Source organism: Quercus lobata, chromosome 7 (genome assembly GCF_001633185.2).
Source record: "Quercus lobata isolate SW786 chromosome 7, ValleyOak3.0 Primary Assembly, whole genome shotgun sequence".
Classification (NCBI taxonomy): Eukaryota; Viridiplantae; Streptophyta; class Magnoliopsida; order Fagales; family Fagaceae; genus Quercus; species Quercus lobata.
In genome coordinates, this window is record NC_044910.1 from 43,224,584 (window position 1) to 43,252,356 (window position 27,773).

At 34.3% G+C, this 27,773-nt stretch overlaps 2 protein-coding genes across 2 annotated transcripts; one reads left to right on the forward strand and one right to left on the reverse strand.

Moving 5' to 3' along the window:
- Positions 1 to 14,888: 14,888 nt before the first annotated feature.
- On the forward strand, positions 14,889 to 15,448 carry LOC115952085 (protein PELOTA 1-like). Its single transcript, XM_031069168.1, has 2 exons — positions 14,889 to 15,025; positions 15,073 to 15,448. The coding sequence occupies exons 1-2, from the start codon at positions 14,889 to 14,891 to the stop codon at positions 15,446 to 15,448; spliced, it is 513 nt and encodes a 170-aa protein (XP_030925028.1).
- A 642-nt stretch (positions 15,449 to 16,090) lies between these two features.
- LOC115953386 (histidine--tRNA ligase, chloroplastic/mitochondrial) lies at positions 16,091 to 26,629 on the reverse strand. The gene is made up of 11 exons (XM_031071016.1): positions 26,236 to 26,629; positions 26,059 to 26,154; positions 25,420 to 25,508; positions 25,080 to 25,209; positions 24,091 to 24,183; positions 22,930 to 23,004; positions 22,273 to 22,390; positions 21,393 to 21,535; positions 20,363 to 20,491; positions 16,477 to 16,640; positions 16,091 to 16,385 (listed from the first exon to the last, which is right to left on the reverse strand). Exons 1-11 carry the CDS (start codon positions 26,566 to 26,568, stop codon positions 16,247 to 16,249), a joined length of 1,509 nt encoding a protein of 502 aa, XP_030926876.1. The 5' UTR covers positions 26,569 to 26,629; the 3' UTR covers positions 16,091 to 16,246.
- Between the last annotated feature and the right edge of the window lie 1,144 nt (positions 26,630 to 27,773).

Genomic DNA, 27,773 nt, shown 5'->3' on the forward strand with positions numbered 1-27,773 from the left:
ATGGCAACTTAGATTAGATCATCCCTCAAATGCTAAACCTTCTTCCTTAAAGAATGTACTTCATGATTCTGTTTGTACCTTTAATAAAGATTGTGAGATTTGTCCACTTGCAAAGCACAAGAGACTTCCTTTCCTTTTTCCTAATCACATATCAGATTCCCCTTTTGATATTGTTCACTATGATATTTGGGGTCCCTATAGTGTTCATACTGTTGATGGACATAAATATTTTCTTACTATTGTTGATGATTGTACTAGATCAACTTGGGTTTATCTCATGAAGTCCAAGTCTGATACTAGGATTACTCTCGTGTATCATTAAGCAGCTGAATGAGAAATTCATTTTTAGCAAATCTCTTATATGGTATCAGAGCATTAGTTTGCTATTCTCTAAAAAAAAATCCCCAAATTCTAGGGTTTCGTTCCTTGAAAGCTTGAAGCTTCTTTAATGGCATCTGCGTCAAATTCTTCTTCGTACACTTCATCAGAGCAAGATCCAGCGTTGGTTGAAGACATGTCAAATCCCTTGTATCTTCACCATGCTCAAAAGTCTTAGGGCTATGCTCGTGGCTGAAGTTTTGACTAGTGAGAATTACCACGCCTGGGCTTGATCCATGAAGAAGGCTTTGATTGCAAAGAATAAATTTGGTTTTGTTGATGGCACTATTACTCTTGTGGGTCTCAACCTTGTTCGTGGTTTTTGTTTTTAGATTTTAGGAATTTGGCTTAAACTATGTCGTTTAGGCTAGAGAATTTTGTTTTAAGTTTAGGCTTAAAATGTCGTAGTTTTGGGCTGATTTGGCAAAAATAAAACACATCAACATGATGATGTGTCACTTAACTGCAGAAATTAACTGTAGGGGGTGAATTGCTAACATAACCAAACTTCAGGTGTAAAATCAAGTTTTTGAAACTTTGGGGTATAAAATCCAGTCAACTCCAAACTTCAAGGGTGTAATTTGCAATTTACCTTATTTATTTATTTATTCATGAAGTTGCAATTGATTTCTGAATGGGTTTTTTTTATTTATTATTTTGATGTGATATGAGGCAATTAATTTTTAATAGGAAATCGTGGGTGGGTATTTTTTTAAAGAAGGTGGGGTAGGTTTTTTTTTAAAATGTACTTGGGATAGGTTCTTTTTAATAGAAAAATGTACTTTTTTTTTCTTTTTTCTTTTTTGATAGAAGGTGGGATGGTTTTTTTTAGGAGAAGGTGGGGATTGTGGAGAGTTTTACTTTTTTACTTTTTTGTTATTAATTTTTATCGATTTATAGTTCTTACCCAATTTCTTATTTTTTAGGAAAAAGAATAAGTTAATTAAATTAGGGATATTTTTGTTAGTAAAAAATGCAATAACTAACTTTATTAATCCTCTTAATATATAGAGATACATTGATAAAATGTTTGTTAAATACCAAATCATCTTAAAAAATACATCATTTTTTTCACAATAATAATATATATATATGTGTGTGTGTGTGTGTGTGTGGGGGGGGGGGGGGGTGTCCCATTTTTAACAAAAGTGAATGCAACCACTACATATTCCTTTAAACATATGCAACCTATTAAAATTAGACATATGTAATACCAAAGAGCCATGCATGGTGACACAAGTTCTGTATATTAAGCTAAATTCGCAATATAGTCGGCCATGCAAAGTTCTTCATTATAAAAGGGGGAAAGACCATTTAGAATAGGGGACAGACTCTCTCTCTCTCTCTCTCTCTCTCTCTCTCTCTCTCTCTCTCTCTCTCTCTTTAATTCTCTTAAAGCTCTAGCCCTTTGAGAGACTATATCCTTTTGGGCGAGGAGACCTTCTGGAGTACTTTCTCGGACCTTTCTAGTACTCCCTCTGACTTGGCCAAGGTACATTGGATTGAGGACTCCCTATGGCTAAGGACACCTTCCGGAGTACTTTCTCAAACCTTCCCGAGTACTCCCTCAAACTTGGCCGATGTGCATTGGGCCGAGGACTCCCATTGGCCAAGGTGACCTTCTGGAGCACTCTCTCAGACCTTTTGAGGTACTTCCTCTGACTTGGCCCTTTAGCCAAGGAGACCTTCCGGAGTACTATCTCATACCTTCCTAAGTACTTCCTCTAACTTGGCCGAGGTGCATTAGACCGAGGACTCCTTTTGACAGGTATACATTCTTTGATTTTATTAGGCATACACTCTAACCCTTTCAGGCATCTTCTATCAAGGACACCCTTGTGACTCATGATGTACTTAATTTTAGCAAAGCTTCCTTCAAATAACAAATTTATTGTAGGAAAGTCAATAGTACCATATTTTTACCCATTACAATATATATATATATATATACATTTTATTTTATTTTCTGAGTTTCTTTTCTATCTTGTTCCTTCTAATTTTTTTTATTTGTTTTTTTCTTGCTGGGACTTCCTCATTTTCCCATAAATTCAAAATTTTGGGGGGAAAAAAAACACATACAAAACTTAAATAAATAAATAAAAATCATTTACTTCTATGAATCTCATCTGCACTAAACATTCCCTCGTACTCTAAAATTAGTCAAATGAGGTTCGTCTCATGAATCTCATCTCTATTCAACATTCTTGGGCCACCATCACAACACACTATGTTAGCACACCAAACAAACCCTCCAATTTAGCCGCACACAAAAACCCACAAATTTGAAGCCATCATTGTAGATCTACCAACTCAAAGACTCCATCCTTAAAATGAGGTGAACCGTCGCATCCGGTGATTCACAAAAATACAAGCACCTTTACATACCACAAGGTCCATTCTCATGCACAAAATCCTAGAACCTATACTAGCTTAGCCACCGTTCCCAAATCAAACCTTTTGACCTAGCATACTTAATCAAAACCCAGTCATGAAAATACCTCGAAAACCTAACCATGAAAACCCAACACCAAATCAAATGCTCATACCCAATTGACAACCCCACATGAATCCCTTGTTATCAAAACCTAGCCATGAAAACCCATACATTGGATTTAACCATAAAAACCTAGCACCAAATCTAATATTCACATCCAACCAATCCCTTGCCTGGATATTTTGCAATCTAAACCTAGCCATGAAAACACCTTGGTCAAGCTATCATCTTTAGACTTGCCTGCCTTGTTACTATCCCGAGCATAATCCCTTCACAATCTCACTCCTTTTGGTTTATGTGTGGACATCTATCCACAATCAAGGAAAATTAACAAAAATTTTAATAAAAAAAATGCAATTTATTTATTTGTTTGTTTCTTATGTAAAAGCCAAATAGATACAAAAGAGATTAGGATATGAGTCATGGTAGGAGAGAGAGAGAGAGAGAGAGTTGTTCTTACATTCAAAATAGATTGATCGGGTCGTCGAATCGGATCAAACAAAACTAGGCTCCACAAAACCCAACAGAAGATGCAACACTAAATTAAACATTCACACCTAAACCCCTCAATCAAAACCGTACCATGGTTTGTTGATTTTGTAAGTTTTGTGGTGTGGTGGTGGAGTTGACTTTTTGGAAAGGCAATTTGTGAATGAATTTTATAGTTTTGTGAATGGATTCTTGGCTTTCATATGAATGCTGAGAAAATGTTGAGAATGATTAATTTATTTTAATATTTAGAGAAATGTTTTAAAATTTTAAAGTATTTTAAAGATATTGTGGCATTTAACAGACAAGTCATTAATGGATATTGAAGAAAGTTATTATTATTATTTTACTAGAATTGCTATGTAATGTTAGGAGTACAAATCTAAAATTTGAAACTTTAAGACACAAAACAAAAAATGATCCCATACTTCAGGAATCTAGCCCATGATCTGATTGGTCTGATGGCATCTTTCAATGTACTAAGTACTTAGGGGTTGAGGGAGAGGGGAGGGCAATAGAGATTTCTAACCATTATAAAATTTAATATAATATATATATATATATATATATATATGTATGTATGTATGTATGTATATGTAATTGCAATTTAGTCTATCATTTTTTTTCTAGTTGTAGCAAATATGTGTAAGATTAAGTAATGATAATAATTTCGTGCATAGTTTTCCAATAAAATCTTTTACATTCTCATAAAAATTTATTTCTTTATTTATATAACTAAAATCAATTCTTTTATATATATATATATGTAAGGACACGATTCGTAATGAACCGTAGCGGTGTGGGGTTCGCACGTAAAAAGGCCCAAAACAATATCATTTGTAGAGCGTGGGTTTAGAAGGCTAGGCCTTAGTCACCAGGCGGTGGGTTTTTCGTGGTATTCGTGCGTGTCTAGGTTATCTTCACCCATGGAGTCTTTCTCCTGGAGGTGGGCTGGGAGGCTCTGGTTTTTGGCCATTTTTCCCAGCCTCTTCTTTAGGTTACTTATTTTTCCTTTTATATTTGCCTACGTTCATTGTCCTTCGTCCACGTATAGGGTCAACGTTTTCAAGATTGATACTTGTCCCATCAGCCCATATTCAAAGTCGTTGGGGGTGGTTGTAAAAGCCAAAGAATGCGGCTCTGTCAGGTTCAGAGCATTGAATGGCAGTAAGGGCAGCTTTCCCTGGATATTTTAGATCTTTCTTCCAAGTTTCAGTCCTATACCGTTTTTACCCCTCTTTCAGGGGGGACTTTGGGTCTGCCGAGGACTGAACTGCCCTCGGCGGTATCCAAAGGCTATCTTGTCGAGCTTGGGCCATAACCCTCCTTGGCTTGGGCCTTCGAGTTCTCCCCGGCGGTATCCATAGGCTATCTTGTCGAGCTTGGGCCATAGCCCTCCTTGGCTTGGGCCTTTGGATTCTCCCCGGGTAGATGGGCCTGGCCCATAAATCGTTTGGGCCCCACAATATATATATATATATATAAACTATTTACAGATTGGTACGATCCAACAAAGGTCAACCTAAGGTTGCAATTTACAAGCTAACCTTCTTTCAAGGGAAAAAAAAAAAAAGTTTAAGTTAACTCAATTAGTAAAGTTTCTAATGATTGAATAAGAGATCCGAGGTTCAATTTTCGCTTACACAAAAAACCGACTGATATCTTGGTCTGATAATAAAGAACTATCATCATGAGGGCAAAAAAAAAAAAAAATTACAAGTTAACCTAAACTGGCTGCTAGGCATGGTTTCATTAATATGGCTTGGGCTTGAGCTTGGGCTTGGGCTTTTATTACCAATTGAAACGTGCTTGTTTTTAAGTCCATTCGAATGTGATCCAACTTGCCCAAAGTTGCAGCCTTCGTCAACTTTATGCTCTTAAGCGGAAAATTTTGTAAAATAATATTGTTTTAATAATTATTATTTAATTTAACACTATTTTGAAGTTATTTGAAAATATAGCCTTTAAAAAAAATTTGTATTTCCAACACACGACTTTAAATGTCAAAATCATGTTTTTAAAACACAATTTCCTATAAAATTGTGACATCTAAGTAAAATCATGTTTTCAAAACATGATTTCAAATGTTCAATTCATATTTTAAAAATAAAATTTTGAGAAAAAGCTAGATTCCTAAATAATAATAAAAATTTAAATAATTATTATTAACATGATATAACTTTCCAAATAAACTCCTTATTCGTTATGTGAATTCATCCCCACCTATTATTTCATGAGAAAGAGTTTGTTCGGGATTTACAGAGGAAGTAGAGCTTTAATAATAAAGTTCTAGCGACGAAAAAAAAAAACTTAAATTGAAAAGCTAAACTACAATTATAAAGTGTTTTTGAAATTGTTATATCAATTTAGTAACCAAACTAACAAACATCTTTTTAAGATATGAGAAAGGACGAAAAAAAAAATAGCATTATAAAAGAGTGTTTTATATTAGAAATGTATGACATTTCTATTTTTTTTTTTATAGGCTCTACAGAACTCTTTTCAAAATTTGCAGAACAAGTAGCAAATTTTTTTATTATTATTTATTTTTAATAATTCAATAATTTGGGATCGTGGAGGATTTGAAATAAGTCGCAAAACTTGTTAAAGAAATTTAAACCACTTAAAGAACTCTTAAGAGCTAATTAATTAATGTAAATTCAAAGTGACTTTTTTTTATGAATCAAGAATTTATTTTACGTGCTAATAATGAAGGGTTCAGATTTAATTGTGCTATAGTATATGGAAGTACTCATTAATTGATGAAGATTCTGGCGTGGCTTTTGATTTTTTTTTTTTTTTTTTTGTTTGTTTGATTCTTTTTTTTTTTTTTGGCTGGATATTTGTTTGTTTGTTTGATTCTTTGCGTGACAATGGCATGGATGCTTCATATTAGGAAAATGTTCCACAATTTTTTGCATAGTTATTATCACAATTTGCTCACGTGGTAAATTGTGAGCAATAGAGTTGTGAAGTTGTAAACCTATATACACCCACCGTTTTTACTCTATAGCATTCACAACTTGTCACTTGAGCAAGTTGTGACAAAAATTGTAGTACTAAGTACTAACATTACTCTTTATATTATGATCATCATCATTATTTCTGATCAAGTTATTTGGGTGAGTTTTTTGTCTCTCTTCTCTAGTCTCTTTCAAGAGTAAATGATTGTAGTCTTATTACTTCCTTTTTCTTTTTTTTGGTAGTCAGGACTATTACTTCCTAGTACATAATCATTTTATATTTTTACTTCCATATTACAAAATGACAAAAGTCAAAGTGACTATAAATTGAGAAGAAACTAATAAATATCGTGATTGATGGAGTTGTGGACCCACATAGACCCATCATTTTTACTCTATCATTTACAACTTGTCACTTGAACAGGTTGTGGCAAAAATTGTGATACTCACATTACTCTTTATATTATGATCATCGTCCTTATTTATGATCAATTTATTTGGGTGAATTTTCAGTCTCTCTTCTCTAATCTTTTTCAAGAGTAAATAATTGTAGTACTATTACTTCCTTTCTTATATTTTTATTTTTTTCTAATCAGTACTGTTACTTCCTAGTACATAATCATTTTATATTTTTACTTCCATATTATTAAATGACAAAAGTCGAAGTGACTATAAATTGAGAAGAAACTAATAAATATCATTTAGATGTGACTTGTGAGAAATAACTAAAAAAATATTATAAAAGTGTTATGTTTTGTGAGTCCTCGTTAACTCAACTAATAAATTTTTTATTGATGAATAAGAGATTTTGAGTTTGAACTTTGCCTATGCAAAAAACTAATTGGTACTTTAATTTAATAATATAGAACAATCATTATGAAATGAATGTCGTAAGTTGAACTCTATATATATATATATATATATATATTTTTTTTTTTTTTTTAAATCTCTCTCATAAAGTTGAAGAAAGGAAAAAAAATCAGAATTTTTTATTTTCAAAGAGGCCGAAAGACATAATTTTTTTTCTTTTTTGAATTCTTGATTAAAAAAGAGTCACTTTGAAATCCTCTTAAGAACCAAAATAAAACCCATATAATTTTAATGATTTTAATAATAGGGAACACAAATTATCGCATAGGATTTTTATTACGAGTGAAGAGGTGCAGAAATAATGTATCTCTTTATAATTTGATGGCATGAAATTAATAGTTTAATACTATATAGGCCCAATCCGTTGGCATTTTTAGGTGAGCTTGCTAGGAAAACACATCCAATTTTTTATGTGCCTGATCGTGACGCTTCATATTGTCTTTTTGGAGAAGAAAGCTGATAGTTCCATTAAAGAAAAGTCGGTGTCGACTTGGATTTCAGCTAAAAGTTGAGATGTCTTTCATCCGCACTAAAAAAAACCAATAAAACACTTCATATTAAGATCTAGATATTTCATAAATATCCATCTACACTAGAAAACCAGTAAAACACTTCATATTAAGATCAAGACATTTCATATATAGCATTGTTGGGAATAATTTAGTGTGTCTCTACAAAAAGATTGCCTAAGGAGAGCTCACTAGTAGATCGTAAGGACACTCTTATTTTAGCTATACAAAGAGTCTATTAACACAAAAAAAAATTGTCATATAACGTCGTATTGTTAATAATAAGAATATTAACGGCCAACCTATACAAGAATTAGTAAAAAGTTTGTCAACTCAACAATAGCGAAAAATATTATCAATATATATATATATATATATTTAGCTTATATAGTATTACTCCTAGCTATATTCTTGGCATCAATTCGACAAAAATAATATTCTTTTCTTTTCGCCAATGACAACAAAACAAGAACAATTAGAATTTCGATAATAACAAAAAAGATATCATAGAAAGAAGAATTTTCTTTAGGTTATCAACATAAGCATAAACAACCAATAAAAAAAAAACTACCCCACCCCAAAAAAAAAGCCAAAAGAAAAATCACACGAAACACAGAGTTGAAATCAGTTGAAACTTTCAAGCTTTATTTCTTACCTTGATTAGAAAACAAACCTATCTCTAAGCTGATCTAGGGTAATGATCACTGATCACAGAGCTTGAGACATAGGAAAAACATCATTAAAAGTGGAAAGATGAACCATTTGTATGCACTTACAACTGCACCTACCTCTTAAGTCCATCTAGGGTAGTGCTCTACACTCTTAGGACCCGTTTGGATTAAGGAGGAGGAAGGAAGGAAAGTGGAAGAAAGTAAAATAAAGTTGGCTGAAAACGAGGAAAACACTTCATATTAAGATCAAGACTTTTTTTTTTTTTTTGGGTTAAAAGATCAAGACATTTCTTATATAGCATTGTTGGGAATAATTTAGTGCGTCTCTACAGAAAGATTGTCTAATGAGAACTCATTAGTAGATCGTGAGGACACTCTTATTTTAGCTATTCAACAGAGTCTATTAACACACAAAAATTGTCATTCAACGTCATATTGTTAATAGTAAGAAAATTAACAGCCAACCTATACAAGAACTAATAAAAAGTTTGTCAATTCAATAATAGCGAAAAATATTATCAATATATATATATATATGTATATATTGTTTATATAGTATTACTCCTAGCTATATTCTTGGCATCAATTCGACAAAAAAAAATATTCTTTTCTTTTCGCCAATGACAACAAAACAAGAAAAATTAGAATTTCGATAATAACAAAAAAAATATCATAGAAAGAAAAATTTTCTTCAGGTTGCAACCAATAAAAAAACTACCCCACCCCAAAAAAAAAGCCAAAAGAAAAATCATAGGAAACACAGAGTTGAGATCAGTTGAAACTTTCAAGCTTTATTTCTTACCTTGATTAGAAAACAAACCTATCTGTAAGCTGATCTAGGGTAATGATCACTGACCACAGAGCTTGAGACATAGGAAAAACACTATTAAAAGTGGAAAGATGACCCATTTGTCTGCACTTACAACTGCACCTACCTCTGAAGTCCATCTAGGGTAGTGCTCTACACTCTTAAGACTCGTTTGGATTAAGAGAGAAGGAAGAAAAGTGGAAAAAAGTAAGTACATTTTGCTAAAAATATACTAATTTTAAGCAAAATTTACTTTGCTCACTCGATCCAAACGAACCATTAAGACTCGAGAAAACACTATTGTAAATTAGACTATACAGAGAGAGGTGCAGGTGCAAATGCAAAGAAATGAAATCACCTTGCTTTCCTTCCTTCCAATCATGCACATAAAGCTCACTAATCCCATAAACAAAATTCTTTTTTCTTTTCCTCTGCATATAGGAGAGAGTGTGACTCATGGTCATTGTTGCACACTTTGAATTCGATTCTGGGTAAGTACATATATATAGATATGAAAAGTGAAAAATGACATGACACATTTTAAGAGAGAGAGAGAGAGACGTACAATGTCACAGTACACGGCAACTTATTACTTGTACCAGTGCTATATATAATTTGGACACTAAAATTTAAATAGCTGAGCTATAATGCTGCTTTGATTAGTAGTCTCTGGAGGCCACGTGACGCAAAAGCCCAAGCACGTGGGGGATCAGGTTTAAGCCAATGAAATGGTGACACCTAAGGATTTCAACCTAATAGGGACCACCACAACTCGTGCCGAAGGATTGGACTGACGAATGCGTTTGGGTCACGTGGGCTTATTGCAACCACCAGGAGAGGACCACTCCAAAGAAGTTTTTATTTTTATGTAAATGACAATAAATGTTTTGCAGAACAAATTGTTACAATATTATTCTAATGGATGTGGTGTCATTACCTCATAGGTCAAAATAAATAAAATCATAATATATTAGATTAAAACTCATTACAACTAGATTAGCAAAAAAAAAAACTCACTACAACTAAGAATATTGTGACATTTAGTTTTAGAAAAAAAAAAAAGGAATATTGTGACATTTTGTTGTCCATAGAAATAAAAAATGATTAAAATATGAGAATTAAGAAACTACAAAATATGTGGGTTTTAGTTAACTCAATTAGTATAATTTATTGTCGTCAAATAAAAGACTTGGGATTTGATCCCGCCTACATCAGAAAATTGGTGTCTTGGTCTGATAATAAAGAGTAACTATATCAAGAACGGATGCCGTAAATTGAAAAAAAAAATTTAGTAAAGTCTCTTGTCTTCGAATAAGAGATGTTTAAGAATTAAATCCCGCATATACCAAAAAACCAGTTAGTGCCTTGTTCCGATGATAAAGAGCAATTATAATGAAGCAGATACCACATGTTTAAAATTCTATCATATCTATAATATATATATATATATATATATATATATATATATATAAGGTAAAAGACCCCAAATATATGCTAACAAATGGTTTGCAATATAGAAAGAACCAAAGGATCAAAATATAACACAAAACATTCCTTAGAACCTTAGAGAATAGTAAGTCTAGATACACAATAAATTTCACAATTTTTTTTTCATGAATAAAATTTTGGTTTTAATTTGTGCATAAAATTTTATAATCTAATAAAAAAATTGTTTGAATTTGTGTATATAAATTTTTGGTTGAATCTGTATACTTGGTTTTTGAGTTGAATCTCTCTCTCTCTCTCTCTCTCTCTCTCTCTCTATGGGAATTTTAGAGATTGGATAGTGCGTAGAATTTTTTGTTAATAGAGTTTGAATCTTTTTTTGAATTTAGGTTTGAGTTTTCTTTCGCCTAAAATTGAAGCTCCTTCCATATATTTTAATCTCAAAAAGAAATCCAAGAAATTAAATAGACTCAACAAAAATTTAGATTCCTGTCAAAAAAAAAATTTTTTTTGATATTTTAAAAAAGATGTTCAACAAATATTCGGATATTATAGAGGAGAAGATCTTTAAAAATGTGGTCAAGGCCGCAAGAGTCTTAGAATTATTTTTTTTGGGGATATTTTTTTTTTCTTCCTTCAATTTAAGAAAAAAAAAAACCTTTTTTTAAAAAAAAATCCTGACTTTTATTATTATTTTTAGTTTTTTTTTTTAATTCAAGATTTTTAAAAAGAACAAAACTACATCTTTTCAAGGGCACTTAACTACATCGTTTTAAGGATCAAAATATAACACAAAACATTCCTTAGAACCTTAGAGAGTAGTAAGTCTAGATACACAATAAATTTCACAATTTTTTTTATGAATAAAATTTTGGTTTTAGTTTGTGCATAAAATTTTATAATCTAATAAAAAAATTGGTTGAGTTTGTGTGTATAAATTTTTGGTTGAATCTATTGTTGAGATCTAAAAAAAATCACAACACTCAAGCCCAAAGAAATAAGCACAAGAGGCTATGGAAAAAGAGAAGAAATGGTAAGCCCAAAAGGCTTGAAGCCCAAAAACATTAAAAAAAAAAAAAAAAAAAAAAAAGACAAGCCCGGAAGTTTATGAGAAAAGAAGAAAAAAAAAAAAAAACCCAGATCAGAAGATGAAGAATTACCAACGTAAAAAAAAAAAAAAAAAAAAAAAGCTGAGTCGGGATCCTCAGAGGTTGCCAAAAGGGCTCGAGATCTCGAAGGCGTGTAACACAATAAAAAAAAAGAGATTAAGACAGCTCAAAGGAAAAAGCCAGAAAACACACAAGAAACAAAGGATAGGCACATCCCTCTCAGGTATTAAATGATCCAGCAAGAAAAGAAGAAACCTGAAGTGACTTCTCATAGTGGAAGTGGGCAGTACCTCGGGGAACCAAAACAAAGGGGTATAAAAAAGGAGTAGCAGCAAAGGACTTTCAAACCAGCAGAGTGGGATTCCGCCCATTTGAGAAAAAAGATAAAGAAGAAAGACGACCAAAAGTTGAACCGTGAAGAACGTGACCTCAACGTACTCCGAAATAGGTAGTCAGCCATGGACTTTTGAAGAAACAACACTAAAAGAAAGGAAAGAATGAAGAACAAGGAAAACTAAACCTTCTAGGCGATGGGCACAACACAGGCTCTTGTACCCAGGGAGTAAAATAGGGGAATCAATAGTTCCCCAGGACTCTAGAATAACACTATAAAAAGGGGGGAAGGATTGCGAAGAAGAGAAGGAGAAAAATTTACAACAGAATCATTGAGAAAGTTCTTTCGAGAATAAAACTCAGAGAAATTAGTAAATTACTTCCTGGTATCCTAGAAAAAGCCACTACAGCACATACTCGGATTTAAAAAGAATCAAACTTTGCAAGTTTTAGAGGCTTGAATAGCCATTTAAGATTGTAATTTTTGAGCTTACTTGAACCTTATATCACGTCTTAGTGAGCACACTGTAATCACAATAAAGAAAATTCAATAAAACATTCCCTATTGATTTGAGGATCCCTAACCATTACTTTGTGCATTTACTATTTGCTTTTGCATTACTTTGCTGTTTTGATTGTTGTTCAATACAAATATCCTTGTTTGTTAGTTTATGTGTATTGTAGGAAGTATGCCCTGTGCACCACTTGATTATTAAATAGCCCTTTAGCTGCAGTGAATCAAAGACCAGTCCACCAAATTACAACTATTTGGCTCAGGATCCTTGGGCTTGAGTGCTAGAGAAAAAGACACTCTCACATCTATATACTTGGTTTTTGAGTTGAATCTCTCTCTCTCTCTTTGAATTTTAGAGATTGGATTATGCATAGAAATTTTGTATTCAAATAGAATTTTTTGTTAATAGAGTTTGAATCTCTTTTTGAATTTAGGTTTGAGTTTTCTTTCACCTAAAATTGAAGCTCCTTCCATATATTTTAATCTCAAAAATAAATCCAAGAAATTAAGTAGACTCAACAAAAATTTAGATTCCTATCCAAAAAAAAAAAAACAGATATTTTAAAAAAGATGTTCAACAAATATTCGGATATTATAGAGGAGAAGATCTTTAAAAATGTGGTCAAGGCCGCAAGAGTCTTAGAATTATTATTTTTGGGATATTTTTTCCCTTATTTTTTTTCCTTCAATTTAGAAAAGAAAAAAAAACTTTTTTTTTTTAAATCTTGACTTGTATTTTTTTTTTTAATTCAAGATTTTCAAAAATAACAAAACTACATCGTTCTACATCATTTTAAGGATCAAAATATAACACAAAACATTTCTTAGAACCTTAGAGAATAGTAAGTCTGGATACACAATAAATTTCACAATTTTTTTTTCATGATTGGTTGAGTTTGTGTATATAAATTTTTGGTTCTCTCTCTCTCTCTCTCTCTCTCTCTCTCTCTCTCTCTCTCTCTCTCTCTCTCTCTCTCTCTCTCTCTCTCTCTCTCTCTCTCTCTCTCTCTCTCTGTGTGAATTTTAGAGATTGGATTATGCGTAGAAATTTTGTATTCAAATAGAATTTTTTTGTTAATAGAATTTGAATCTTTTTTTGAATTTAGGTTTGAGTTTTCTTTTGCCTAAAATTGAAGCTTCTTCCATATATTTTAATCTCAAAAAGAAATCCAAGAAATTAAATAGACTCAACAAAAATTTAGATTCCTATAAAAAAAAAAAAAAAAATCAGATATTTTAAAAAAGATGTTCAACAAATATTCGGATGTTATAGATGAGAAAATCTTTAAAAATGTGCTCAAGGCCTCAAGAGTCTTAGACTTTTTTTTTCTGTGGATATTTTTCCCTTATTTATTTTTCTTCCTTCAATTTAGAGAAAAAAAAATCACTTTTTTTTTTTTAAATCCTGTCTTTTATTATTATTTTAGTTTTTTTTTTTAATTCAAGATTTTCAAAAATAACAAAACTACATCGTTTTAAGGGCACTTCACGGCAACTCACTACTTAAAAGAGTGGATTACATTGAACACGAGTCAAACTTATGGGGTTGAAATGAATAAAAAAAAATTATAGGTCTAAATTGAATTTTGAGCAAAGTTAAAAGAGGTACTACAAAAAAAAAAAATAATAATAATAATAATAATAATCTAAAGAATAATCAAATGAGGAATTTAAGAATCAATCCCTCCAGCTCTCCTTTTCCTTCTATGCCATGCCATCCGGACAATATAACATGATTCTAGCTCAAATTCGCATCAGATTCAGAATCTGAATTGTAATTGAATTCATAAAAGCAATTTCAATTCCTTAAAACAAACAAACTGAACTTAAGACCCACATCCAAACCAGACTAGGCTAGGAAAGTCCAATTATAAATAATCAGAGATTTCACAACATCATTCCAAGGAAAAAAAAAACAATGAAGCTCGTGGGAATTAGAAAAACATCGTTCTTGACAAACCAAGAACAGTCAAGATCATCCCTGAAGAACCAGACGACCTATGGTTACTATACAATCTCGTCCTGCCCGGTGACTTTATCACCACCACCTCTTCCCGCAAAATCCACAACTCAGGCAAGATCACCACCGCTCGTGTCAAACTCAGCCTCGAAATCACAATCACAGCCGTTGATTACGACAAGGTTTCATCCACCATGCGAGTCCAAGGCAAGAACATCACAGCCAACGAACACGTCCCAACTGGGTCGTTTCGTACGTTAACTCTTGAGAAGAACAAGGAGTTTGTTCTCACCAAGAAGGTTTAGGACTCGATTGCAGTCGACACGTTACATGAAGGTTGTAACATGGCTTCGAGTGCTGACCTGGCAGTGGTTCTCATGCAACAACAAGGTTTGGCTCACGTGTTCTTGGTTGGGAAAAGGGTCACCACGCTTTGTGCTAAGATTAATGGTTCTACTTCTTCTTCTTCTAATTCTGACAAGTTTTTGAGAATGTTTTTCATGCTTTTGTGAAGCATGTGGATTTTAGTACTATACGGTGTGTCGTAATAGGAAGTCCTGGTTGTGTAAAAGATGAGTTTCGAGGTTATTTACTCTCAGAAGCACAGAGGTTGAAGCTGAAGCCTATTGAAGACAACAAGTCACGCATTGTTGTTGCCACTACAAGTCCGAGTAATACACATAATTTGAGCGAGGTTTTGAACGACAATGCAGTCATAAATTTGATCAGGGAAACGAATGTTGTGCCAGAGATTAGGGTGTTTAAGGAGTTCTTAGACATGCTAACGAGTAACACTGATCGTGCATGTTACGGTCCCAAGAGTGTGGAAACTGCACGTGAGATGCTGGTGATTGAGACCCTTTTGATCATCGATGATCTTTCAGGAGCGCTGAGATTGAGATGAGGCATAAGTATGTTGGGTTGGTTAAGTCAGTGAAGAAAGCTGGAAGTAAGGTGTTTTCGTCAATGCATGTGTCTGGTGAGAGCTCGCGAAGTTGACAGGCATTGCAGCAATGTTAGGTTTCCATTGCCAGATCTTGATGAGATGGTTAAGTAATGTTAAGCTTTTCAGTTTGTAATGGACTTTAAAATTTTTCTTTGAGTTTCATGCCAATTTCATGTTTCATTTAATAAGGAATTTACACAGATTATATGTGAATAGGGCTTTAACAGATGAGTGCATTGATTAATATAAAGTGAACAACATATAAGGAAGAAATAATTTCATATTAACTTAAGTCAAAGAGTGCATTGGGACCCAACTTTCATTGATATCAACCTCTCGCGCTAATCCAACTTTCAATCAGTCAACATAGAAATTAACCAGCTTGCAGGCTAATCCAAACTTTTGGAGTCATTAGTTTCTAAATTCTCACTATAAGGTTTTGTTTTGTCAAGATGGTTGCTCTGTGTTCCCGTAGCTGCCATAGCTGTTTTTGCAGCAATCAGATCCCTGCAACTTTTCTATAAGTTCTCTAATGCTGTTTAGCCTGAGTATACCAAGGTATACTATTGTGTATACCATATTACCATCATTAAATCATGCAAAAAAATAAAATGAATTGAATTAATTTCATTGATGTGTATACCGAAAATACAAATGGAAGTACCTAATTTCAGATAAAAATTGAATTGACATAGGTTGAATCTAAGTATCAAGGATAAATCAAAGAGCACAAAATGCCAAAACAATCAAATCTTATCACACTAGTTCATCAAGTTTGACTTCATACTGTTCACCAGAAGAAAGGATTTTAACAACCACCATACCCCTTTGCCACTCTGAATTCCCAACTAATATCAGCCTGTGCGCATTTATCCGTGCAGCTCGTTTGAACACCCTGAAGTAGGATAAATACAATAACAACTTATCACAAAAAGATCAGCAATTGAATTCGAAACATGTAAAATGCAAAATAAAGGAATCAGTACCATTTAAGTGGTTTACTTTCCAAAACCAAATCAACAGTCTGGCTTTGTTCTCTGAGTATACTAGCGACTCTGGCAGCTGCTCCTTGAAGATCAACATCTAGAGCGCACACAATATTCTCAATTTGGAGGCTGAGTTCTGGTAGAAGTCCTCTATCCTTGAGCAACTACAATAGTAGATTGAAGTCAGGAATTCCAGGTGTGTTGTGTAAATTGGATGTGGAGAAGGCGAATGATCATGTGAGCTGGGATTTTTTAATGTATATGCTTCGACGCTACGGGTTTTTAGATAAATGGAAAAAATGGATAATGTACTGCATTTCAACTGTAAAATTTTCCATTTTGCTCAATGGTAGTTCATCTGATTTCTTTGGAAGTTCTAGGGGGATTCGGCAAAGGGACCCATTATCTCCGTTCCTTTTTGGTATTGTTATGGAGGCGTTGAGTCGTATGTTGGATGTGGCTGCCTTTGCTGGGCAATTCTCAGGTTTTTCTGCGGGCAGTACGGCTGGTACATCATTGATGGTGTCTCATCATTTATTTGCAAATGAAACTCTAATATTTTGTGATGCTGAACCTACTCAGATTGCTAATTTGAGGGTGATTCTTGTTAGATTTGAGGAGGCATCAGGGTTAAATATTATTTTGGGAAAATCTAAGTTGGTATTTGTTGGTGTGGTGCACAATTTGGAGGCTCTGGTGGGATTGTTGGGGTGTGGGTAGTCTTCGCTTCCCTTGAAATATTTGGGCCTTCCATTAGGTGCTAATTTTAAGGACTAATCTATCTGGAATCTTATCTTAGAGAAGATGGAGTAGAGATTAGCAGGTTGGATGAGATTGTATTTATCTAAAAGGGGTCAGGTAACTCTCATTAATAGCACGCTCTAGTCTTTACCCAATGAAGCACGGGTGTGTTTCCGGATTCGGGTGCGGGTACGAGATTCGGCAATTTTTGAAAAAGTAAGGTGCAGATATGGCGGGATGTGGCGATTAAAAAATTATTAAAAATATTTTTATTTATATTTTTAATATATTGCTAAGCATACTTTTTTCACATTATATAAACATATACCAAATTTAAGAACAATAGTAGATAATAACTAAAACATGATGTTTATAAATTAAATACAACCTACAACATTATTACATTACATTACAGCTTATATAAAAAATATAAATAAAAAATAAAAAAATCAAATCACAGACACATTGAGTAATAGTTAGAGCATGTGAGAGCTATGAAAAACTAAGATTGAAAGCTTGAGATTGATACTTGAGGGGAGACGGAGAGCAGAGTGTGAGTGAGTTGAGAGTTGAGACTCTTGAGAGTGAGATTGTGTGAGAGAGGGGAGACGGAGAGTAGAGGCCAGAGAGCCATGGCGTGGAGCATAGAGACCAGAGAGAGAGAGAGCTGAAGATAAGAACTAAGATAGAGAAAACTGCAGACTGAGATATAGGGTTTTTGTCCAAACGGTGCGTTTTGCACTTTTTTTTTTTTGGCCAAACAGTGCGTTTCGCACCTTTTGTTTTTTTAATTTCGGCCTAAATCAACCGGTTCGGCGCGGGTATTGGCGGTTTCGCCCAATACAGCCTGAGTCGGCGCAAGTCGTGAAAAGAAAAAAAAAAAAAGGCTGGACATGGCACTAATGCGCAGGCAGCGGCATCTCTCCCGTGTCGCTGCGTCAGACGCGGGTGCGACTCCTTTGGCGCCGCGTCCCTGCTTCCCAGTCTTTACCTACATACTTCCTTTCCCTTCTTCCTTTAACGAGAAAGGTGGCAAAGCATATGGAGAAATTACAAAGAGATTTTCTATGGAGAGGAATTGGTGACGAATCTAAAATACATCTGTTTAAATGGGCCAAGGTTTGTAAGCCTTTGCAGGTTGGGGGGCTAGGTATAAGATGTTTGGGGAGCTTTAATTCTGCCTTGCTAGGAAAATGGTTGTGGAGGTATAGCATGGAGACCGATGCTTTATGGAGGAGGGTTGTAGAGCCAAAATATGGGAATATTTGGGGTGGTCGGTGTACGAAAAAGGCGACAAGTCCTTATGGGGTCAGCCTGTGGAGATTCATTAGAAGTGGTTGGTTGAACTTTTCTAAACTCCTTGTGTATGATGTGGGGGATGGTACTAGAGTGAAGTTTTGGAAGCATGTGTGGTGTGGGGATTGTACTTTCCAAGAGGCTTTTTCGGAGCTTTATTGTCTTAGTAGGTCTAAGGATTCCTCGGTGGCTGAAGTTATGGGTTGGTCTGCTAGGAGGTTTCACTGGAATGTGCAATTTCATCGTCCATCACAAGATTGGGAACAAGAAACTTTTGATTAGTTTATGGGGTTGGTCTATTTTTCAACTATGTGAGGGTCTGGTCCTAAAAAGGTTTGTTGGAAGCCAGTAAGGAGTAGAGGTTTTGAGGTTAGAGGATTTTATTGTTCCTTCTACGCTCCTACTCTTGTATCCTTCCCCTGGAGAATGATATGGCAATCGAAGGTTCCTCCAAGGGTAGCTTTCTTTGCTTGGTTTGCTTCCTTAGGTAAGATCTTAACAACAAACAACCTTTGTAAAAGACGTGTGCTTGTGCTTGATTGGTGCTATATGTGTAAGAGATGTGGGGAGTCAGTGGATCATCTTCTGCTTCATTGCCCCATAGCTTGGGAGTTGTGGTCTTTGGTTTTCTGCTTGTTTGGTATTCACTAGGTTATGCCTTATACAGTTATTGATTTGTTTGAGTCTTGGCAGGGAAAGTTTGGGCAACATTGTAACATAGATGTTTGGAGAATAGTGCCTCATTGTTTGATCTGGTGCATTTGGCGTGAAAGGAATGCTAGAAGCTTTGAGGGTTGTGAATGTTCTCTGCTAGAGATTAAGTCTTTTTTCTTGCACACTCTCTATGATTGGAGTGTGGTCTTTTCTCATTTTTCTTGTTCTTCCATTCTTGTTTTTCTTGATCGTTGTATTTTCGGTTCCTGATTTGTGCCCCCATAGTACATCCCCAATGTACTCGGTTTGGCACTTTTATTATTATTAATAATATTTTTATTGTACTTATCAAAAAAAAATAAAGTTAACCAAAAGAGAGAGGAGAAACAAGTATACAGAAAACAAATGTCATTTCAGGATAAAAATAGAAGTATACAAAAACATCAAAATAAGGTTCAAAATCATAAGGCAGAATACATAACTGTACATATTCCAGTCCCTAGAAGACAGTACTGAAGTCATCGACTAAAAAGAAAATTTTTCATGACAACCTACTACATTCAAGATATTAGAGACAATAGAGTGCATTACTTTTTGTAGTTTATGATACCGCTGTCCACTACAAATTTAGACGACTACAAGCTCTTTATTTTATTTTTTATAAATTAAGAGAAGGAGATTGAGTAAATGAAACTCAAACATAAGGCACATGCTCGCTCCTAAAGAAACACTACAAGCTCAATTTGCTTTAGTGGGTAGACTTCATCTTCAGTGACCATTGAACACTCTTAACCAAGGTCAACAGAATAGAAAGCCAGGAAAAATGGCAGTAATCATAAAAAATGATTCACTTCGTAACTAGATATATTAAATCAAGCCATGTCCGTCGGACAAAAATATGTAAGATGTGGGATACATATTGCAGTCTATTGTCTACATTCTCCTGTTACTGCATAAATTATTTGACAATATAAGAACTACGTGTAATGGGGTTGGCAAAGGTAGAATCCACTGTTTTGGTTGACTTGGGGAGAGACTTTGGGGGGGGGGGGGTTAGAGAGAGAGAGAGAGAGTTTTGTTAAGTGCAATAAATTCTGTTTGCATGAGAATTACCTCATGTAATTCAGAAGTGGCCAAAATTCACCTCATTAAGCACTACTCAGTATGGCAGAAAATAATGAAAGGATGTACTTACTTCGACTATAACAGCATCACCAAAACCAAAGCCACATGCAGGAAGGTCATCGCCCCCAAAAGTTGAGAGTAACCGGTCATATCGCCCACCACCACAAATGGCTCGCAACTTTCCTTCCCTATCAAAACCCTGAAAAGAAAAAGTTAGAGCTCCATTTGGAATAGGGAAAAAACAATAATGTATTTAGTTTGGTCAAGTTATACAATGTTTATACAATGTGCTTGTCTCCAATTCAATGAAAGGAAGCATAAACATCAGTTAAAGAATAGCTTCACCAAAACAATCCCAAAATAAGACTAATCTCTAAGATCAAGTACTACAAAGAATTTGGAACCATTCCATGTGGGTAAAAGTATTTCATCCTTAAAAATATAGCAGTTTGTATCTATAAATTAAATGGTTTTTCAGTGCATCTCTTTCTTAGAGAGTTTCATCAGTTTGCCACATCTGGAATTTTAATATTTCACCAGGACTCACGCTACACACCACTGGCTTCATGCAAAAGCTAGCAACAATTAAATGATTAATATTCTCACAAGTCATAATTATGTCGCAACGTTACCAGCACAAGTAAATATACACCTGAAAGAACTTTAAAATATTCTAGTGCAGTGTTTGGGTGTAAAATAATAAAGCTAAAAAATAAAAATTAACACATTCACTCATACTCATATTTTTATTATTATATTTCTTTACATGTTTCAGCACCCAAAAAACTCAAAAAAATATTTATGGTCAATGTGATGACGCCTACAACTTTTAGCCCTCACAGCCTGGACAATTGCCCCTAAAGCAGTCTTGTTTACAAAAACTCATTGCAATTTCCAGGCCATTACTCATTAAATTTGAAGGCAATACTTTCTTTATTTTGTCTGAGATTATCAAGCAATGCAAGCCACAGATAAGAATGCTGTTCCCAAGAAATGAAGCACACTATAAGTGGATTGAAGTATGTTGATTTTAACTCCAGTTTACTCTACAGCGACATTCTTATCAAAACATAAAGGAAAAACAACACACAAAATCTCACCTCAAACACAATACCAGTGTAGTATGCAAGCCCACGGACAATTGATGCATCAAATTCAATCCATTCAGCATAACCAAACTTTTCAGCAAGGGAGAACAGCTGCTTCAGATCAGCAACAGCTTCCCCAGCACCTCCAAGTATCTCTACATACACATAAATATGCAACACCTATTTAGAATTACTCTAAGTTTCATTTCTGTTCAGAGAAACTGATGCATTTACAGAAACCAATGAAAGACTAACTCAATTGCTAAGTTTATCCTAAAGGTTTGAACAGATATAAAAGATATTTACATTAAATTATTTATCATTTCTAACCCATTGCAAAGTTATGACCAGGGCTATTCAAAGACCCAAAAGCCCCCTACACCTCAAAATCTTCTCCCCAAATCACCAATGCTCTCCCTCTATCATCTTTGTCCCAGCCCCACTCTGTTATCTTAAGAGCCAAATCTTTCCTTGATCATTGCCTTTGTCGCTACTCTTCACCGCTTTCTCATCATCATCACCCCCAGCCAAATCCCTCACCCAAAAATAGGGAACAGTGCCTTCAATTAACTGTTGATTGACCCATTAACACCCCTAGAACTTATGACAGATTAGCAGCATGCTTGCACACAACATGAAATCTTTCTATCTTTGAGGACACAGGGAAGGCAGAGAAGACCTGATAACTACAGAATATATGTCAAAAAAAGGCCAAACAGAATTTATGCAGGCAACCCAAAATAATTGGGACAAAAGAATTATCGAGTTGAGTTTCTAGAATGTACATTTTGAATTAAAGGGGAAAAAAGAAGGATTATGACAACTAATTTAACCTTATTTGGCCAAAAATAGCACAAAATAACTTCTCAGTGACAATGTCAAAAAACTCAACCTTCCAACTTCGTCAATGACTTTATGGAAAGAACTTGCAACAGCTCTTCAACAGCCTCTTCTGATACACCAGCGGACTTCAAATCTTTCTTTATCTCATCCACTGGAATCTTCCCTATCTGTTTCCACAAAAAGATGCAACCCCAAAAAAAAAAAAATACGCTTGAGTTTCATAGAAGAAAAGCATCTAAAATTCAGGTCACATGTGTATGGCCGTGTACAAGCAACAGGGTATAAGAGCAACTGGTAGTGATATTGGATCTCTAAATTCTAGTAAAGGACAAGGTCAACGACCCCATATCTTTAAACAGCTGAGAAGTAAACATTCAAGAACATGATAAACGGATAATGTGACTCAAAATACCATTCATATAGATTGGCAAAGAGATTGGTAGCTTATGTGTCTGAATGACAGGATGGATTTAACAAATTTTTACAGAATAAATTAGAATATCTTAAAACAAAGAAACTTTTAATAAACTTATAAAGAATGGAAACCATAAAGGACTGGATTTTTTTTTTGGGTGCTGAATATCAGTGACTAGAATGAGTTATGGCATTATAAGCAGGATATTAAAAGACCAAGTATATTAACACTATCTGGTTTTCCAAAAGAGCAATCACATCTCAAAAAAACTTGCAGCCTTGCACAGCTCACCTTGTCTATGATTATGCAAACCTTGCTGAATAAACTTTCAGGAACAGAGTAGCGCCTCAATACTTCTTGTAGAACCTGTGATAAAGCAGAAAAGACTCAAAATAAAATCATGCTTCAGTCCCCCTCCCCCTCCCCCAAAAAAACTACACAAACCAGACAAATTTGTTCACAAAAGGGTGTAGAAAAATTGCAAAAGCACTATTCAATTAAGGGATCAAGGAAAATAGTAGTGTTTAGATTTATATACCAAAACTGAGTACGAGCAAATTGGATTTGCCTATAATTGTGGACGAAATTGCATGTAAATTTTTAGTTTAAAGGCTCAAGTCAACTATGTAACTCTTATTGCCACTTCATCCAAAAGTTGAAGACAATCACATTATTGCATAATGAAAAAGTATTGATTCAAACTCTTTTTAATTGGTCCCATGCATCCTGTCTTACAAATAGTAACACTATTATAAATTTCACAGAATCACTTCTATTTTGAGCATAATTTTTTTGTAATTCTTTTGGGTTATGGAGTGCTAATCATTGTAATCATGAAGTAATCTATGTTATTAATAAAGTTTATTACTAATAAAACAACAGCATTGTGTGCATACAAGAATCCACAGAAACAAACACAAAGAATTGTTTATGTGATTAGAAAAGTTAAGAATGCATGTAAGACTAGAATAATGTAATTCCTATGAACCTTGCTTATTAGTCTATGGGTCCAAGTTTTGCCAAACAAAGAGTACTTTCAAATTAATTAGAAGTAACTTTGGAGATCACAAATATAGCAAACCTTCATCAGCTCTGTCATTATGTCTTTCCTCAATAAAATATTTATAAGAGTTCACAAGCTAATACTTTGTTATATAAGTAAGTGAGTTGTTAATACACTTATAACTGCATTTCTCTTCACGAAAAATATTTTCATCGAACTTAAATTAGTTCCTTACAACTGAAGTTGAGAACTCATTCCAGAAAAGGCAAGCACTTCATAGGAGCGATTCGTATTAACACAAATTGGATACTTAACATGTCTTCACAAGCATTCAGTGATACAAAGGCTTTGCACACGGAATTCTTAAATAATGATAAATACCATACAAACAATGTCATTACAAAAGATCCATCATACTCTATTTTCAAACAAGGAAGAATTGTTCACACCTTTCGGCTAGAAACCTTGAATCCAACATCTGATGCTGTAATTCCAACTCGCTTGAAAAAAGTGACGATAGACGAAATAAGTTCTGCTTCAGCCTAGATTAAAAAATAACAAGTGCACATTTTAATCTTGACAAGAAATGAATCTAAAGCTGAATTTGGATTTGGATGACAATATCTTGTATGAACTACTTTATTTGGCTTAAAATAGCACGAAAGAGGTTTAGAATTATACAGGGAATGCAATGAATAAAAAATAGAGGACATCTTTCTCCAACATTGTCGCTTAGAGAGTGAATTTGGAATAACAGCCTCCACATACAAGTGTCAAACTCAAAAAAAAAAGAAAAAGAAAAGAAATTTCCAATACATTCAAGACATTGACTAACATTTAAAAAAAAAAAAAAACTGATTCAAAGAAATTAATCTTTTAGTATTGAATTCCAAATTCCTCCCCTCAATCCATCCATGACCTACTAGTGTTCCAATCCATCCATGATGTTCACTAACATAAAAACTTGGTATTTTCTATAACTGATTCAAAGAAACTAATCTCTAGTATTGAAATCCGAATTCCTTCCCCCCCAAAATACTTGCATCCAAATACAATCTATAATACTTCATAACCAGATTGAAAACTCAAAAAGGTAGAACAAATATTAGGATCATCATCCATCACATTGGTATGGAGTGACCATAAGAAGCACATTCAGATTTTAATTTTAATTTGTCTTTCTGAAATTGTACAAATGAGGCAGTATCACTGTCTGTGTGTGTGTGAGTGTGAGAGAGAGAGAGAGAAAGAGAGAGAGAGAGAATTTGAGGCATAATTTAAGATTTTAATTTTAAAGAAGTTACAACTAACGTAGGACTTAAAATGGTAAAAAACTTCCACAACAAGCACAAAAAGGCCATTCTTAGTTCAGTCAGAACAGGAACAAAAACCAAAACAGCACAGAAGTACTAAATTATTTCAAGTTGGCAGCTCATACCGTAACCTCAGGTACACCAATGATATCCATGTTCCACTGGTAGTGTTCACGGCGCCGACCCCTTGTCATTCTCTCATAACGCCAACACTGTCCTACAGCAAACCATTTCAATGGGAGGGATACAGATTTTCTGGACAAGAAAAAACATGGAGATCAAATTCTGGCATCTGCACCTGGATACAAAATTTATAAGTAAATAAATACAGAAGACTTAAGAGTTTACAGACATCAAACTTGAAAACCAACAGAGCAAATACTGAGAAAAACATAACAAAATAAAGACGAAGAAGACTATGCATTGTTTTTATAGCAAAAGCAGCTGCAGATTCAGGATTAGTACCCTTTCTGTATCACAAGCCTCGCCAACGAAGGAGTGAGCTCGGGCCTCAATGCAACTCGACGATTCCCCCGATCTTCAAAACAGTATAGCTGCACAATGAAAGAATATAAAGCAAAGGTAAAAGTAAATTTGCATGAGAGTTTAGTTTCACTTCTAAATGAGAAATATTGATTAGCTAACATGGGTTTAAAAAAAGAGACCAAAATCATTCAGGAATCAACTATAGCATTAGTTCATATTAAGCAAATGACCACGGTCGTGCAATCATCACCAAATGTTATACACACATATTATGCCATCACTGCCATGGTGCTTATCTTTAGATATTTTCTGGCATCAGATTACTCTCCCGGGCCTTAATTCAAAAACAACCTACTCCACTAAATTCAGAAACTATAAATCATTTACCATACCATTTCTCCCATTTTTTTAAACTTCAAAAACTCCCGTGTCGATTATCACAAACAATCACAATGTCTGTATATATTACTACAACTTAATTAATCACTTCAACCCAAAATTCAATTAATTTACTCGCAAAGCAAAATGCCACAATTCAAGTAAAGCTAAGTGTTTGAACAGCTGTGTATATAAAGCAAATAAAATGGTACAAAAATGTAGCTTAGTTTATACGTATACCTGGTCCCTAATCTCCTCGCCGGCTTTTCTAATGTACAATGCCTCCGACTCTAACACCGGAAAATCAACCTCCTCGAATCCAAACAGCCGCGAAACCTAAATTCCACAACCAATCAAATACAAACAACATACGCATATACATATACATATATATACATAGATATTATATATTTATACCTCTCGGAAATTGTGAAAGAGCCAAGTGCGGAGGCGCATTTCCTCGGGGGGGAAGTCTCTGGTGCCCTTGGGAGGATTGACGTCGATTTTCTGCAACACTTCGGTGATTGGAGGTGGAGCGAGCGCACCGGACCTACCTCCGCCACCGCCATTATCGCCGGTGGACTGTGCTGCGGCGGCGGCGGCGGACGATAGAGAAGAGAGGCTTCTAGGGTTTATTGTAGGAATTGGGAATTTGCGAACGCGATTGAGAGCGAGTGACGGAGATGAGAAGCGAGGGAGAGAGAAGAATAAAGGCTTCAGGTGAAGAAGCGATGAAGGGATTGCAGGCATGGTGGTGCGAGACTGTGGGAGAGAGAGAGAGAGAGTGAGGACGTGGCACGCTTAGCTAGGCCTCTTCGGTTCTTTGCCACGCGGGTTGTTGTGTTGATTGGGCCTGGAGTTTGGGCTCTGTGTTGGACCTGTTGGTCGAACAGCGAAAATTGGACTTTTAGAGATTGAGTGCAAAAGAGTAGATTTTTTTTTTTTTTGGGTGCCAAAATGCATAAACAGCCCACAAGGTTTCAAATTTTTTTAATAGCTTTATGAGGTTTCTATTTTCATGAAATTTAGATTTAGGATTAACTTTTGTTAGCTCATATGGATAAAAAAAAAATAGCAAAGTTTAGTTACAAAATTGGTTGTAACTTAAGATTATAACCTTACTCAATATTTTTTTATTAGAGATAAATTTTGAGAATTCCACTATTGGACTACATCTTATTTTTATATCTTTTATGCTTGCAAAATTTCAAGAAAATTAAAGACCAATAGCTATGGTATCACTAAATTGTTTTAATTGTAAGTTTTTGTAATTTAAAATTATGCATAAAATATAAGCTTATAGATCATATAGTAAATAATATCTGATTGACACAATATTTGACATGTGTATCAATATATTGTTTTAATTGTTAGTTTTTGTAATTTAAAATTACGCATAAAATATAAGCTTATAGATCATATAATAAATAATATCTGATTGACACAACATTTGACATGTATATTAATAGTATAAAAAACATACAATTTAACGATTACATTATCAAAATATATAGTAATTTTTATTTTATTGAGTAAGGTTGTAGCCTAAAGTTACAAGCCTGCAACCAATTTTGTAATTAAACTTTATCCTAAAAAAAATCATGTTAAGAGTTCTTTGCAGATGATGGAGCTATGAAGGGTTTGCAAGCATGGTGGTTTAAGACTATGAGAGTGTGTGGGAGAGAGAGAGACTGTTTGAAATGGTGGCACCCACACACGCTTTGCTCGGCCTCTTCAATTCTTTGCCACGTGAGTTGTTTTGTTCTTTAGGCCAAGCCCTCAGGTTTGGGCTTCGTGTTGATTGAACACTTGAACTACAAAATTGGGCTCAGAGATCGAGTCCAAAAGAGTAGTGGTGTTTTTTATTTTGCCAAAATGCAAAAAAACCCCCCACAAGAATTCAATTATTTTTACAACTTCATGTGGTTCTTATTTCCTCCAAATTGATCCCTGGG